This window comes from Cinclus cinclus, chromosome 1 (genome assembly GCF_963662255.1).
Source record: "Cinclus cinclus chromosome 1, bCinCin1.1, whole genome shotgun sequence".
Lineage (NCBI taxonomy): Eukaryota > Metazoa > Chordata > Aves > Passeriformes > Cinclidae > Cinclus > Cinclus cinclus.
Window position 1 is genome coordinate 115412414 of NC_085046.1, and position 17336 is coordinate 115429749.

The window sequence follows — 17336 nt, forward strand, 5'->3', positions numbered from 1 at the left end:
TGAGCGCATAGTTTTGCTGAAATGGGAAGAAGCGTTGTGTCTTTCAGTTTACAAAATTCATTTCATTAGGATAAACTGCGTGTTTAAAAAACAAAATCCCTCACTAAAGGCTAAGTCTTGGAGTTTGTTCTGTGTTTAGTAAATCATCTCTGTACTAATTTGAAAAATCTATTGTACTTATAACTAACTTTAGTTCATTGTAGGACCTGGTGCTTCTGCTTGCTCATCTGATTACGCAGCTCAAGGGAATAAGGTTAAGGACATGCTGTTGGTAACTAGAGCGTTTTCAGGGCTTTAGTTCAGCAGATGGGCTGCTCGGTTATATTCATACATCTGCCTACCTGCTGTGGCAGCTGCTGCTGCTGCGTGTTGTGTTCTTTTGTTCTGTTCCACCCAAGAAAGGAGCACTAGGAAGTGTAGTGAATGGATTAATTTAAGGTTAAGGGTAGTGTTTTGCTTGCTTCCTAACTCTTCTATCATAATAAAGCTTTGGATAAAGCTAATGAATCCTTCGTAATGTGAAATAGATTTTTAAGATGTATTTCAGGGAGCTGAAACAAGCTAGCATTTAAAAAGCAGTCAAATATGTTTTCTTTATGTAGTTTATTTCAATATTTTCTTCTCTCTCTTCCCCCCTCCCCTCCTTTTTCTAGGAGCAGTAACGAGACTTTGCCTGACACTGCATGGTCCAAAAGAATTAAGGAAATATGGAATGACATGAAGGAGATTAGTTGAGGATTAAAGGCTTTGAGGACAGAACACCTCACCGAGGTGAAGCACAGACTAACATTCTGGTTGTAGCTCCAAGGAGCTGTGTGCTGAAAAAAGATGGCAGATCCAGGAATGATGAGTCTGTTTGGAGAAGATGGGAATATATTCAGTGAAGGGTTGGAAGGTCTTGGAGAATGTGGATATCCTGAAAATACAGTGAATCCTATGGGTCAACAAATGCCCATGGATCAAGGATTTCCTGCTTTACAGTCATCTCTTCATCATCCTCCTGCAAATCAAAACCAAGCCAAGTTGACCCATTTTGATCACTATAACCAATATGAACAGCAGAAAATGCACCTGATGGATCAGCCGAACAGGATGATAAGCAATGCCCCTGGGAATGGTATAGCGTCTCCTCATTCGCAGTATCACAACCCTCCAGTTCCTCAGGTTCCTCACAGCAGTGGTGCTGGTGGTCAGATGGGAGTCTACCCTGGCATGCAGAATGAAAGACACGGGCAGCCCTTCGTAGACAGTGGCTCCATGTGGGGACCACGGGCAGTTCAAGTGCCAGACCAGATAAGAGCACCATACCAGCAGCAGCAGCAGCAGCAACAGCCACAACCGACTCAGCCGCCACAGGCACCCTCCGGACCCCCTGGGCAGGGCCATCCTCAGCACATGCAGCAGATGGGAAACTACATGGCTCGTGGTGATTTTTCAATGCAGCAGCACGGCCAGCCGCAGCAGCAGAGGATGAACCAGTTTTCTCAAGGCCAAGAAGGCCTCAATCAGGGAAACCCTTTCATTGCCACCTCAGGACCTGGCCACTTGTCTCATGTGCCCCAGCAGAATCCCAGTATGGCACCTTCTTTGCGACACTCAGTCCAGCAATTTCACCACCATCCCCCTACTGCTCTCCATGGGGAATCAGTAGCCCACAGTCCCAGATTCTCCCCTAATCCTCCCCAGCAGGGTGCTGTTAGGCCGCAAACACTTAATTTTAGTTCTCGGAGCCAGACGGTACCCTCACCTACTATAAACAACTCAGGGCAGTATTCTCGATATCCTTACAGTAACCTTAATCAGGGATTAGTTAATAATACAGGGATGAATCAGAATTTAGGCCTTACAAATAACACTCCAATGAATCAATCTGTACCAAGATACCCAAATGCTGTCGGATTTCCATCAAACAGTGGTCAAGGACTAATGCACCAGCAGCCCATCCACCCTAGTGGCTCACTTAACCAAATGAACACGCAAACTATGCACCCTTCACAGCCTCAGGGAACTTATGCCTCTCCACCTCCCATGTCACCCATGAAAGCAATGAGTAATCCAGCAGGTACACCTCCTCCACAGGTTAGACCTGGTAGTGCTGGAATACCAATGGAAGTTGGCAGTTACCCAAATATACCCCATCCTCAGCCGTCACACCAGCCCCCTGGTGCCATGGGAATTGGACAAAGGAATATGGGCCCCAGAAACATGCAGCAGAATCGTCCATTTATGGGTATGTCTTCAACACCACGGGAGATGGGTGGGCACATGAGACCAAATGGTTGTCCAGGTGTTGGCCTTGCAGATCCACAAGCAATACAAGAGCGACTAATATCTGGCCAGCAGCTTCCTAGTCAACAGCAGTCTTTTCAACAGCAAATGCCAACCTGTCCTCCCATGCAGCCTCATCCAGGGATACATCATCAGTCTTCACCACCCCCACATCCTCATCATCAGCCTTGGGCACAGCTTCACCAGTCACCACAAAACACACCACAAAAAGTGCCTGTCCTTCAGGTAAGCTACTTCCAATTAGTAGAAAATGTTTTAAATGATTGTAAATGCCTTTCAGGATACACAGGAACTATGGTATCAAAACAGTTGCCCCTGTTCAACTCCCTTGTTTGCTATTGGTTATGTGGGTTTTTTTTGGTGTACAGAGGCTGAAGGTAAAATGAGAGTCAGGTATCCTTCTAACATCCTTATGGTAATTTTTATAGGATAACATTATGGATAGACCAAAATGTGATACAACAACAGGACAAGCTGAATATTTACTATTTTTTTCATGTTGGTTCCTTTGGGGAGAAGATGAAAAGCATGTGTGAGAATTGTCATTTAAACGATGAAATTTTTGTATTTGCAACTTGGAGAAGGAAGTGTGTGTTATAATGTGTTTGTTTTGGCCAAACCGAGGTTGTTTTTTTTTTTAAATCCTAAGGGAACATTCTGTGGTTTTAAATTAAATTAAATTGTTACACGTGAAAAAAGTTCTGGTGTGAACTTCTTTAGCACTAAGTAGTGAAACTGAGAAGTGATGGGGAAACAGTTTTTGCAAGGAGAGGACAACAATGTGAATCAGTCTCAAATTAAATCTTCCGAGGCTCAAATGAAATGTTAAAGAGAATACAAGTTTTATTTTACTGAGGCTCTGACTGCCAGGTTTTGATGGCCACGTATTGCTTCCATGTCATTTTTCAGTTGAAAGCTAAAAATGATAAAACATTTTGATCATCTATAGTTTTGGCTACTTGCTAGTATGTTAAACTTCAGGTGAAAAAGTGCTTCTTGGAATCTTCACATTTGTCATTGTTCACCTTTGACTTGGTCAGTCAGAATTCAAGAGGTTTGGTACCAGATGATTCATCTGTGATCAAGTGGTGCAGCTATCGAAGGTTTACTAATTTTATTTTTTGTTCTGATCAGTCAGTAATTAATGCCAAGTGGTTCTGCCCATAAATATTTGGAGACAATTGTTGGAATGCAGTCGTAATGACACGACGCTACAATGCACTTAATAAATCATAAAAACAGCTGTCCTAGGCAGTGTCCCGGGCCTGTGCGCAGAGCAGCTGCTCAGCCGTCCCCTCCACTGCTGCCTGCCGGCTGCTCCCGTTCGCTGCTCCGCACAGCGTGAGCCGGCTCTGGGAATCAGATGTATGCGCTGCGGAGAGGCAGCTGACAAGGAGTGGTAGATGGAGCAGCTCAGCAGCTGGGACGGGCTTCCACATTCCCCGTGGAAGAGAGGAGGAGGGGGGGAACTCTGCGAGGGAGATTAGGGACTAAGCTGGGCAAGGGGAAAAGTGCACTGTCTTTCTCTGAGGGAGGAAGAAGCTCTCTGGAAGAGGCAAAGCGTATCTTCAAGACTGTCTTTCTCTTTGCTGCCTACCTCAAAGCTGGTTTTAAATTTTTTAAATGCCTGTGTCGACCCTTCCATTCGCTGCATCTCCACACATAGACTTCGTTTGGAGAACTTAAATTATGTTTTTTGCATGCACGTGGAGTTGTGTTTTCCTATCTGAGAGAGTAGCTCTTGCCAGTGCCTCCTGTTAGCAGCTGTGTGGGTAAGCAGGATGAAAAGGAGAGAGCTCAAGGCCAGAGGAAACAATGAAGAGAATGAGTGGGTATTTGGGGACAGGGGTAATGACAGCACAGAGAAATCAGTACAGAAAGGGTAGGAATGAGAAAAAGAAGTACAAGACATGTTTTTTTACTCTGAAGATGAGAGCTGAAACATCTAGCTGAAAAACTTGAAAGAAAATGGTAGAAATGGTAACATAAGACTTTTAAGACAGTAAAGGAACAAAAACCAGTGTCGCTAGGATCTTTCATAACCTGTGATGGTGGGGATGTGGGAGGAAACACTTGAGGTGGACTGTACACTAAAGCGGTGATCTTATCCACCAGCATTAATTCCTCATTTTCATCTGACCATCCAGTAAGCCTATTTTTGGCATTAAAGGTGGTTTGGGAGAAGAAAGTTTACTTGTCAAATGTACAAGCTTGTTAAATGTTCTTGGGACATTTGTTTCCCCTTTAATCAGTAAAGAGGTTAAGCATAGCCAGCTCAACCCTTAAATAAGCTATGCAACCTATTACAGTGCTGAACTGCAAATGAATAGCTTGAAGAAAGGTAAGTGCTGAAACTAAATAATTAGAGGAAAACCACATAACTCCAGTTGTTTGATTAAAATCAGTAATTCAGACAGTTGTAGCAAGCCAAGTAACTTCTGTTATGTTATTTCTGTTGAGTTTTTATCTGGTAAAAGTTACTGTTCACATACTTTCCCATTAAGTAATTACTTTGAGCCCTGACTGTAGTAATGAAATTCTTAACAGGCAGGTATTTCCCCCTTGAAAACTGTTTGGATGAAATGAGTATTGTTAAAATCAACGAAAACTTAACCCTTCCCCACCCCCTGGGGAAAAATGCAGATGTGTGAAACCCCTGCTCTTAAGCCTGAATACATAGTTGGTAGCTCTCCTGTGTCATGGTTTTCCTTTCATGTCAGTAGGCAGAAAACTTCACTGAAGAGCAGTTATTTAAATGACTGGTTTGTTTTTATTTGTGTAAAATGAATCAACAAAATTAATATAGTCAGTGAAAATGGAAATCACTATGTACTTTAAAATCAACAGAAGTCATCTTAGTAATTATTTTTCAGTGATTTGAAGCTAGCCTTATCATGGGAAGGCTGTAATACTTGTGGTTAACCAAATTACTGTTTTGTTTTTAGATATGTTGGAAAGAAAGTGAAGTTCTTTTGCTTTTAAGTTGAAAGAAATTGCTGTGTTGATTCCAAGGCTTGTTATTTCTTTTCTTTCCTTTTTTTTTTTTTTGTGTGGGAAAACTGCAAATTATTTTGGCTGTGAGATGAAGCTAGTGATTGACAATTCATCTGGTTTTGATTAATAGCTGAAAACTAGACATGGTTATTAGGACCATGTTAGCAGTGAGTTGCTGGCTTCAGTGGAGTTGGATAGATCCTTAAGAGCCACTGCAGTGTTGGGATGTTCAGTCAGTGTGCTTGGTTTGTCAGCCCCTTCTTTGAAACACTTCACCAAAGGTTTTTGGGAGAGCCTGGTGGCCATGGGGTGGGAAGGCTGGTTGTGCTGTAGCAGAGCAGTCCACCAAGGGGCAAAGCAGAGAGCGGGAGTAGCTTGCCTGTTTTCACAGTGGAGGCATCTGTGTTGGGCTTATGAGCTTGTGTTCTCCAAAATTCTCATAAATGATCTGGAGAGGAGTGAAAAGTCAGATGGGAAAACTTGCTGCTGCTGTTGATACACCCGAAGCAGAGTACCAAATGCAGATGTGGTGAAGAACCTAATAAGAATGAAATAAAATAATTAGAAATATAAGAGGAGAATCAATTGCTTGACCATTAAGTTGTGTGAGTCAAGACCAGGGGAGGTTTAGATTAGATATTAGGAAAATTTTCATCATAGAAGTGGTTATCAAGCTATTGAAACAGGCTGCCCAGGGAAGGTATAAAGTTGCCATCTGTGAAGGTATTTAAAAGATATATAGATGTGGTGCCTAGGGACATATGGACATGCTCAGGGACATGCATTAGTGGTGGACCTGACAGTGCTGGGTTTACAGTTGGACTTGATGATCTTAAAGGTCATTTCCAACTTAAATGATTTTATGGTTCTGTGGTATTTGGGCAGTGAAATGGCAGGCAAAAACATCTTCTTAGGAGCAGGTCTTGGTGTTAGATGGCTGTCTGAAAATAAGCTATAACAGTTAAAGAAATAAATCAGTAGGAATTGTTGTAAAAGTAGTAGAGAACAAAACAAAGATTATTACCTGCTGAATGGTATGCTGGTGAGGCAAGTGCTGTGAAGTTGTGTCCCTTCCTCAGGCCTCAGAAAATACAGCAGCACTTGAAAAGCGGGGGTGGGGGGGTGTTTTAGTGGGGGAGAGAAGGAGAGAGATGGTGAAAGCCTCTAAACTTGTGAGTGATACAGGTGCATGAAGAGGATGAATGTCAAGTAAGGGTTGTTTGTCACCTGTTTTTGTCTCCTTGAATTCTTTTTAGGTATTCATCAAGTTGCCAAGTGCTGAGTTCAGAACTGCACATTAAGATGCTGATCTCTGAAATGTTGCACAGAAAAATGCATCATCATTTGATAAACATAAGGAGACCACATTTGGCTCAGCAGATCTGTGCCAGAAATAAGTGACTGTCAATTTGTTACTGGGCTGCATCTCCTGTGTGCATGTCTGGTTCTTGTCCTCTTCCACACACTTTATCAGAGGTGATATCAGGTTAGACAGGCCTTTGGAGGCCTAATGCTATGCAGTTCTTACATGTCATTATTTTCAGAGCATTTTATTAGTGATAGAGGAAGTGTAGGAGTTGTTGGGGGTTTTTTTGTTTGTTTGTTTTTATTTTTTTTTTTTGGTTTTTTTTTTTTTTTGGGGGGGGGGTTTTTTTTTTTTTTGGTTTTTTTTTTTTTTTTTTTTTGCCAAGAATAGGCTGTCCTGGGTGTGTTGTTACACACAACTTATTTACCCACAGCTACTGTGTGGGCTGAAGTTTCGAGTCATGTTCCACAAATGCAACCTACATTATTTATGGTCAAACACAGGAGTATTTAAATGACAAACAGGTATGGTATAGCCTCCGTGCCTGACTAAATGGGAGAGCTCAACAATGGGCACCAATAGTGTTGAAGGATTCTGGGTTGCAGTGTCCAGGTTCTGGTGGAGAAGGAACTAATTTTGTATGTGTTACCAGTTCACTGCCAGGTTTATTCTGCTGGCCTTATTATCTGTGGGCATGTGACTTTGCTTTCAATCATAACTCATAGCTGTGTTTGGTATGAACACATTCTTTTGAAATTTCCTGCCCTCCCTTGCAGGGGAGGAGGCAGGGAAAGTCCTGCTGAGTCACCAGCTGGGTCACCCCTTTCACAGGTCCTTCCTGCAATTTCCAACTCTGTGTTGCTGCCTCAGTTTAATTTATACTTGGATATACCTGAATGGAAGGGGATATTAATGAAAACTATAAGCAGCTGTGTTGGTTTGATACAATATTCTAACCTTGCAGAAAGTAGAGATTTAATCATTTTCTGCTGGTACACTAAAATGGAGTTGATTTTCTCCTGGGTGTTTGTTTTAATGCCTAAGAGTAGTAAGAAGGGATTGACTCCTTACTGTTTTCACGTGAATTATCTTTCAGTGTTTCCTGTAAGTTTGCGTAGTAGCAAATGATGCCACTTTGCATAGGTAGGATTATTCCCATAAATAATATTCATAAGCAATTTCCCACATCTCCAGAGAGAGCTTCTGGCTTTTTAATCCCTCAAGTGTTTAACTTTTTTGACAATTTTCCCATTGATAAGTAGAACAAGTCCAATTTACTTTAGAAAAAAACCTAGAAAAACACTATTAGGTACTTTTTGTTTTGATGCAGAGGCTATTTCACTTGACTGCTAGCTGGTCTTTTGGGGTACTGTGTATGCTTCACATTCAGCAAAGTCTCATGTCTGCCCGCCCCTAGAAATTCTAGTTTCCTTTTTCAAATATTTACAGACCCACAAACCCATGTATGTTGGCAAGATTTTTGAAGCTGCAAAACTAAATGGAATAAAAAACCCACTAATACTGAACCTTAATTAACTACAACTGTATATTATTTTTATTAATAGATAAGCATGAATATATGTGTGTTTATATAATATATATGGAGAAAATGTAGGCAAAGTAAGAAGTTGTGGATAGTAATGAGAGAGAAGAGGGGAAGAAAATCCATGGTATTCATATTAAAGGTTGATAGCATTTTTTTTTCTTAAAAGTTTACAGCTTTCTGCTGTGTCTTGAGGCTCTGAAAAATTCTTGGATTTGAGCAATGTAAGCAATGTAATTAACTATAATTTTCCAGCTTAAAGAAAAACAGCCCGTAAAATCTACCTTTTGTCAGAAGTGTTGAAGTTATTTCACCCCTGTGGAGTACAATTTTTTGTTACACTGATAACTTGATCCATCTGTGAGCAAGTTGCAATGCAGGTCTCTCAAAGGATACAATAATTATTATGAAATACTGTGTCCAACAAAAGTTCATATTCTAAAACTTCTCAGTTACATTCCAGTTAACAGTAAATATTAACATATCCAAAGGCTTATTTCTTCCTCTCCCTTGAAAAGGCTATGTGTGCTTTTGTAAAGAAAGTGCTTGCAATAATTCTTCAGTGAATAGGCCTTTGGGCCAAAGATTTGTAGTTTTGAGGTGGTTTTGCTATGAACTTTTTGGTCTTTTTTACTGTTGAGGGAGGCACAAGCTACTTCTTCCCTCAGGTGCCATGATTTGACTGTGATGAAAATAATTTGTGCCATTAAATTATCTGCTCTGAAGTTTTGGGTAAAGCCAGTTTGTAGCATTAGCATAAAAACATGATTCTGCATCAGCGTACTGATTTTTTAGGTTTAAGAGTTACCCAACTTGTTCTTCAGCGTGGGTATTTTGAAAGTTTCTGTGAGATGTTGGTGACCTGAATGTATTGTTTCCTGAAATCATTAGCATTTTTTTAAGGAATTACCCAACTAGAAAAAGTTTTAAAGTTTTGTTCTGCTTGTTTAGTACTTCAGTATTGTGTTCTTATCTGCTGCTGCTGGTCACTTCTAAGTGGGACTTGACAGCTTACTACTTTCCCATGGTTGAAAATATTGTCCTACTTTATATTTATGTGAAAAAAATTAAATTTGTTGTTTCAGAGAAGCTTTTTTTGTGATTGAAAGCTGATAGTCTAGTAAAAACTTTCATATCTGTATCATCTTCAGCCTACAGACTTAGGATGGAAAATCAGGGCAAATTAAAGGAAAACACTTGATTTTTTTTTTTTAAATTTAGCTTAAATACAGTGGCAATTTTAATAAGGAACAAGTTGCAGGAAAAGAATTAATTTCCTACATTTTTACAATGGATCCTTCTCCTGGAATTCTGTCCTGCTCTTTCTCATGGAATTTGAGGCATCCATTTATTTTGAGCTATCCTGCCCTTGCTTGTATCTTGAATGCAAGTGTGACAAACTTGCATAAGTGTTCTCTCTTTTTTTTTTTTCCTCTGGAGGAAATTGACACTGTGGAGCGCAATGATGGGGCACCATCACTTTGAAGTGTAATTTTTAACTTTTGTCTGTAGAAGTTGTTTTCTCCCTCAGTTCAGTGAGCCAGTGCTTTTCACTTCTGAATTTTCAGATTTCTCTTCTTTTAATGGTATGATGATACTGGTGATAATGTAGTCTGCATTTGGGGAAAACAAAACACTTAGGGTTTTTTTTTGTTTGTTTTTTTTTTTCTTTAGAGATGCTATCTGAGTTGTAAAGTTTGGTAGCTAAAGAGCAAGGTTTGACACCCTTGAGTGGTTAAAGCATCTATTCTTTCTTCATCTGTTCTTTTTAAATATTCTAAGTTTGCCAGTGGTTTAAAGATGGTGAAGCTGCTTCTTGGGAGCAGGGTAGGAAGTGTGGGCAGGAAGCAGTGATTCGGGAAGAGTCAGGGAAAGGCTGAGCTGGTCTGGCAGAGCAGTGCTGAATAGTAGGAACTGAGAGGAAATGGCCAACGTCTGTGTTAAAATGGGGACAGAGAAGTTTAGGGAGTCACTCCACCTCTCTCTGCTTGAGTCACCTGCCTCTTGAGCCCTTGCCAGAGGCAGCCATTTGGTACAGTGGTGCTTGTTACTGCTCTTCACCCTGTTTCAGGGTGTACCTTTGCATCACCCTGCTGTGGGCAAGTAGCCCACTGACAGCTTCCTAGCATAGCTGTGTGAACTCAGTAACTCCCAATATCTAATCTGCTTAAAAAAAAAAAAAAAAACAAAAAAAACCCCCAAAAACCAAATCCCTGCAGATGAAGGTGGCTGTGGTCTGGGATACAGAATCTTTGCTGCTTCCTTGCATCAACCTGCCTCATTGCTGGTGAACAGGCTTATCTGGCCAGCTCATGTTCCTGGCAGCTCTCCATTGTGTGACCACAAGATCACCCAAGTTGGTGGTGTAGGAGTGGGAATGATTTCTGGGGCAGAATGGGGAGTGCCTCTTCCTCTGCCAGTGAGCTTTCAGGCCCTTTAATACCCTTACACAGCTTGTGTTTTTGTAGTACCTGCCCTCAGTAATCAGCCCTTGAGTCCTCCCTCAAATTTTGGTAAATTAAAACTTCCATTAGAAGTCTTAGAAAGCTTTGTCTTTATTGAATTAGTGACAAACAGGCCACATTCTGACTTCTCCCAACTTCTTTCTTAGTCCACACAAATATTAATGACTGATTTGATTTCAGGAGTGTTTTCTTTTTTAGAAAAGTGGGGCTGTTTTCCAACTAAACTATTTCCAATCGTTCTGTTATTGAAGAGGTGAAAGAATATCCCCTTTCTACCAAAGGGCTTGGCACAGTTTCATTAGGTGGGTGTCATATGAAGATGCTTCCAGTGTCAGTTAATGAGTTGTCTTCTTTGAGTACTGAATGGGATTTTTTTCCCCTCAGCATACAGAATTGTTTAAAAGCACAAGTTAGAACTAAAACTCAGATTAATTTTTTAGTCATCTTTATGAGGAAACAGAACTGAGAGACAGGATGACTAAGTGATCTAATTTATAAACTCTTTCCAGAATTTATAAATCATTCTTTTTGATTTTACCATACTTTATACATTACCTACTTAGTTAGAATTTTCTCTGTTCCTGGCAAGGTTGGTGTAGCCAGCAGTAGTGTTGCCTCTGTTTATGAGGAGGACCATAGAGATGCTGGCCTTAAATTTTGTTACTTATTCAAAAGCAAAATTGGTAAAACCCCCAATTTAAGTTCCTACTTAAAGGAATTTCAGAGTAACAGATACTCTGAAATGTGCCACCTTCTTGCTGTCACTCTTTCCAGTATTACTCTTGATTAAGAATGCAGCTCAAGAAGACAGAGACAACCAGTCTTAACAGTTCAAAGCAGAAAATCCCATTTTTTTGTGTAGGAATTTGGTAGTTGTAGAGGCTAACGATAGAGTAGTGCTGTTATGCAAGATGTGGAAGAAAAAAAAGGGAATCTCTCTGCTTTTTCACTGTTGGACTGGGAGGAATCTTTGTTCCTTTGCTTTTGTTGTTCCTCAGTATGGAGGACTGGGATGCAGCTATTTCTTGTACTTCTCCTCAGTGGTTTTACTGCGTTAGCCAAGCTAAGGAGACAGCAGCTCCTGTGTTATGCTGTACAAGCACAGATATTAAGAACTTCTGGGAACGCATTCATATTGCATGGGTTGCTGCTGTAGAAATTAAATGTTAAGAAATCACAGGTTGATGGAATGACTTGCATTGGAAGTGACCTTAAAGAGGATCTAGTTCCAAACACCCCACCAAAGGCTGTAGTGGGTTCATCCTGGGTGAATGCCAACCCCTAGATCTAGTTCCTCAGGTCCCCACCCAACCTGGCCTTGAACGTTTCTCTGGGTGGGGCATTCACAAGGTCTCTGTGCAACCTATTCAGTGCCTCTGTATTGTCTTGAGGAAAGAATTTCTTCTAAACATCTGATCTAAATCCTCTTTTTCAGTTGAAACAATTCCTCCTTGCCCTGTCCCTATCTGCCTGTGTAAAAAGTTGCTCTTCCTTTTTTATAAGCCCCCTTTAAATACTGAAAGTCCACAATCTTCCTAATTTCTGAGTCTTGGCAGGTTTCTATGGCGTATTATTACCAAACTTTACAAGCTTTTAATTTTGGAAAAGTATTTGTCTTCATGAATGCAACACTTATTCCTCAGTATGGAAACCCAAATGTACCATTGGTATATTGCTGTAATGTTGTAGGAAGTACCGAAAATTAATTTAGGCTTCAACTTCCACTTTTTAGTTATTTATATTAAAATATTAATTTGTTTATATTTTCTTAAATGTCAACTCTTGCTATTTTAGTCATAGAGGAAACTTTCATGCTCTAAGAGTTCCCAAAAGGACTGTATAGCTGCTTACAGTAGGCTTTTCTTACAACAGACCAATTTAATTGGTTCAGTCAGGAAAAATTAGTCCATGTTAATTGTGCTAGTTAAATTGTATTCTGGTATGTCTCTGTAACTCAGGCAAAATAACATGAGCACAGTGACTGACAAGTTAATAGATCCACAGATTTTTGGATGTAATTTTCCAGGAAGAGAAGAGAGCACTCATAACAAGCTTCATAACAAACTTTCTAATGCCTAGTACTCTTGTACTCTAGAACTCTTGTTTTTTCCACTCTGCTTTTACAGCTCCTTTCTCTCCAGATGGCCCTCCATCCACTTGCATTCTGGTACTTCCTATCTTTTTTGGCCCTGCAAGACTCTGATAAGTGTGATAATACTGTAATTTTCCTTACATGTGAGCACTGGATGATATGAAGTCCTTAATTTTATTTTTGGAAGAAATCTTTCTGTACCAGCCAATTGTTGCTAAATATAGTGAGAGGCTTATAATACACAGTGCATGTTTGAATTTAAAGCAACACCTTACCCTAAGAAGTTGACATCACAGTTTGCTTGTACAGCTGTGTATGAAATACACAATCATTAAAACTGGTCTAAAACTTCGGGCATTACAGTTGTTATTTGTATCTGTTTGTTAATGGGATCTTGCAGATGTCTGCTGGGGAAAGCATTGTCAGAGGTGGACATAGGGACTCACACCTGCAATACTTGGAAGACTGCTTGGTTGTAAGTTTTCTCTCTGCAGGCCTTCTTTGAAATACTTGAGGAAAACTTAATAGTGTTGTACCTAGGGTATTAGACTAGGACTGGGGGAATTTTTGCTGTCTGACACAGATTAGTTGTTTGGTGTCAGTACTGTCAGTGTTCCTGTTGGGTGTGCATGAGGTGCTCTGCACCAGTGGTGAGTTTCTGCAGTTGCCTGCTGCTCTGTACAGCAACACCCGAAAGTGCAAGTCACAAACTGTTAGGGCACTCAGGGGTAAGTTAAAAGTGTTGCTTTAGACACAGTTCTCCAGCTGTAATAGAACATTATGATACAGCCCGAAATCTAGACCTGGTGTTGGTTGTAGGCATGTCTCATTTAAGATCTGCCTATAGAGATTTTTACCTTTTACTATAGGCTGTGTAAAGGATGTCTGGAGCAAGGGTACTAAAGCTATTTGCACTAAAGATAAGGTTTCACAGAGCATGGTTAATCAAACTGGTTGGAGAATCTAAATTAAGAGTTACCTCAGTTGGTGCTGCTAAATGAGGTAGGTGTGTGTTTGTCCACAAAAATGAAGTGTAGGATTTTTGGTGAGGTTTTTGTTTTGTTTTGTTTTTTCGTTTGATTTTGTGTGTGTGTTTTTTGGGGTTTTGTTTGTTTGGAGATTTTGTTTGGTTTTTTATGTTTTGTTTTCCATCCTCCTCTCCTGCCTTCCAATTCTAATGACACATTCTGATTTAATTATTAGTTTAATTCACTTACTAGAGGAGATGAGGAAAGGCCTACCTCTGACATGCCATAGCTAACATATTCAAAGGCTATTTTCACTTGTTGCTGTGACTATAGAGTCTGAGAAGTATCTTGGGCTTTTTGACATAAATTAATCTTAGCAGCAAATATAACATCAATGGATTTTTACTAAGTCTGTGATTTTCAAGCCCACTTTGTCATATTGAAGTTCATAAAAAGTAGTGCAATGAAAAAGCCATATGGAGAACTGCTGTCTTATCACCCCAGAAGAAAAATGGAGTGGATTACTGATGGTCACTTCTGGTTTTGTATTGCATGTGTATCTGTTAAGATTTCTTTAAGTTGATGTTTCCAAACTGTGCTCTGTTATACCTCTGAATTCTCTTGCAGATTACTTTTATGTGGCCTGGGAAAGTTGATTAAGGAGAGCAGGTTTATATGATAAGCAATAATATGCATGTGGGAAGTTTATTAGGAGAATTACATGCCCACTGCTAGGAGCTTGCAGATCTTGACAACAGAAAAAAAAAAGGGAAAGAGGGAAATTTGGCAAAATAGGATTCTATGGTGTAACAAATCCCACTTCTGATGGGATCTCCTCAGGCTGGTGTCTGAAATGACAGTGGCTGCATCTGTGTAAAGCAAAGTGCGGAGACCGCCTGTCCCAGAAAAGTGTATTGTGACTAGTACTGCTCAATGTCTTCATCAATGACTTTGACAGGGAGGTCAAGTGCAAGTTTGTAGATGACACCAGGTGGGGTGTTGAGGTTGATGTACCTGAGGTCTGGTCTGGATGCCGTCCAGAGAGAGCTGGACAAGCCAGAGGAGGGTGGGTCTGTGTGAACCTCATGAGGTTCAGCAAGTCCAAGTGCAAGCTGTTACACTTACATCAGGGTATCAGTTACAGACTGGGGGTTGAGGGGATTGAGGGCAGCCCTGCCTAGAAGGACTTGGAGGTGCTGGTGGGTGGCATGTGGCCTCCCAGAATGTGCTGGCAGCCCAGAAAGCCGATTGTCTCCTGGGCTGCACCAAAAGCAGTGTGGCCAGTAGGTCAAGGGAGGCAATTCTCTCATCCTGCTCTGCTCTTGTGAGACCACACCTGGGATGCAGCATCCAGCTCTGGGGTCCTCAACACAAGGGAGACATAGATCTCTTGGAGTGAATTCAGAGAAGAACATGAAGATCATCAGAGGTCTGGAATTCTTCTCCTATGAGGAAGGGCTTGGAGATATGGGGTTGTTCAGCCCAGAGAAGAGAAAACTCTGGAGAGATGTTATTGCAGCCCTTCGCTACCTAAGGAGGGTCTTATAAGAGAGATGGGTACAGACCTTTTAGCAACCTTTTTGTTGTGACAGGACAAGGGATAATGATTTTAAACTGGAAGAGGACTGGTCTGGGTTAGACTTTAATTTTTAATGGTAAGGGTTATGAAGCAATGTAACAGGTTCCCCAGAGAGGTGGTCGATGCCCTATCCCTGGAAATCTTCAATGTCAGGTTGGATGGGTGACCTGATAGAGTTGAAGATGTCCCTGCTTATTGCAGCGAGGTTGGACTAGATTGCCTTTAAAGTCTTTTCTGACCCAAACCATTATATTACCTCTCCAGGAGGGAGTTCTCTGTTGGCTCCTGATGGTGTAGCCTCACCTCACCTGAATGTTATGTATTGTGTAGTGCCACCTTGTTTGGAAAGGCCATGGAAAGACCGATGTTAATTTGCCTTTGACTTTGAAGGGAGCTGGACGTAGCTGAGCCTTTTCTGGAGGGCTGTAAAATTTGTAGTGGGAAGTGGCAGCCTGAAACCAGTTACCAGAGTTTGACAGGTCAGCATTAGTAAGTCACCTAGAAAAAGATGGCTTTAGCTTGTGATATGTACCCTCCATATCTGTTAACTTCTTCCATCAGATAACCTTTGTGCAACTTGAATCAGTGGGAATTTGTTGGTGGGTCACATCACTGTTTCCATTTCAAAGGGTGGAACTATGCAGATGGTAACATGCCTGGGGTTATGGAGGTGACCACAAACCTCCTCTGTCTTCCACCCCCACCATCCTGAGTGAGCTCCTCCACGTCTGCCTGGTTCTCTGAGGGGTGCCTGCCTCAGAAACCCTGCCTTGATTTAGTGCTGCTTGTTTGTCAGCTTCTGCACACTTTCTTAAATGTCAGCTAGACTATTCCTATGGATTTACATATCCTCAAAAAAGCAAAAAAGGCCTTTGGATATTGTCTTCTGTGTTACTTTGTCTTCTATTAGATCTAGAATATAACCTCTGCAGCTTCATGTGACTTCCTGCATTTAAAGAGTTTTTACTAGCTATGTCTAATTGGATAATCAGAAAATCTTATGTGGAATTGTGGGGACTAGTACATAAAAAGCGTACTAGCAGTGCATGTGAAACTGCCTGCCTTGCTTCAATGCTAGAAAACCACCAGTGTATTTCTTACAAGATGCAAACACATAATTACTTAAATTTTGATCCACATATTTTCCTTTTAACTCAGAAATATGTTCTATGAGTTGCAGATGCTTGTATTCATAAGTGAAGCAAAGGAAACATTGTGGAGGAGAAAATAAATATCCAGGAAAACTTGAGTTGTAAGTAGTTGAAGTATGATCTGCAGGTTGTCTTGCTTTTGCAGTGATCAGCTGTGTAAGACTTACTAGTAGGTATAAAAGATGAAAATTCTTGCTCCTTTCTGTCTCTTCTAAGTGTCTCTACATCAGTTTATATCAAACTTAGTCTAAAACAAACGGTTCTATAAACCACTCAATTGCCCCAATGGATGGGGAAAGAAAAAGGGGTTTTAGATTATTGATTTACTGGTCTGGAGAATCCTCAAAGCAGGCTATGCATTTCTGGGCTGGGAGCTATGGGATAATTTCTATGGAGAAGGTTCTTTTTCTGAGGGAAGAATTTGTTCTACCTTCATTTATCCTCATTGTTTCTGATCTCTTGTATTAGGGATGTGAGTAGGAAGCTCTTGAACGTGTTTTCCAGCGCAGCATTAGAAAGAGGTGAAATTCTCTCAGGACTCTTTTTAGTTGCAAAATTCTTGTTGGCAGTTTAAGACACAGGCCCAGTAACTGGATACAGGCTCGCTCCTGTACTAACCCACTCCTTACTAATGCATCACTAATACTTAAATAATGTGGCTGCGTAAATGAACAATGATGGATGATCAGTAATTTAATAAATTGCCTACTTCTGCTTTTCTCAAGTCTCTATTGTCTAGAGTATTTGAAAATAAAAATGACTTCTGCAATGTTTGGGAAAAATTGTCCAAACCAGGGAATAGAAAAGTTACTGCAAAAGAGTACTGGTACTGTGGCATCTTTATTTAATAAGCAGCCCTTTCTATTTTAAACAGCATTGTTGCATTTTATATGACATTCATGATACAAAGATAATTACTTGCCAAAGAAAAAAATTTATATAAACAGAC

General features: G+C 40.6%; 1 protein-coding gene across 2 annotated transcripts in view; it reads left to right on the top strand.

Annotated features, from left to right (window-relative positions):
• The first annotated feature begins 828 nt into the window (after positions 1 to 828).
• The window catches only part of CHD7 (chromodomain helicase DNA binding protein 7), an 88926-nt gene continuing 72418 nt past the window's right edge, over positions 829 to 17336 (top strand). For both annotated transcript variants that reach the window (XM_062489238.1, XM_062489247.1), the window contains exon 1: positions 829 to 2514. In XM_062489238.1, coding sequence (XP_062345222.1) covers positions 829 to 2514 — 1686 coding nt within the window. The remainder of the gene's footprint in view (positions 2515 to 17336) is intronic.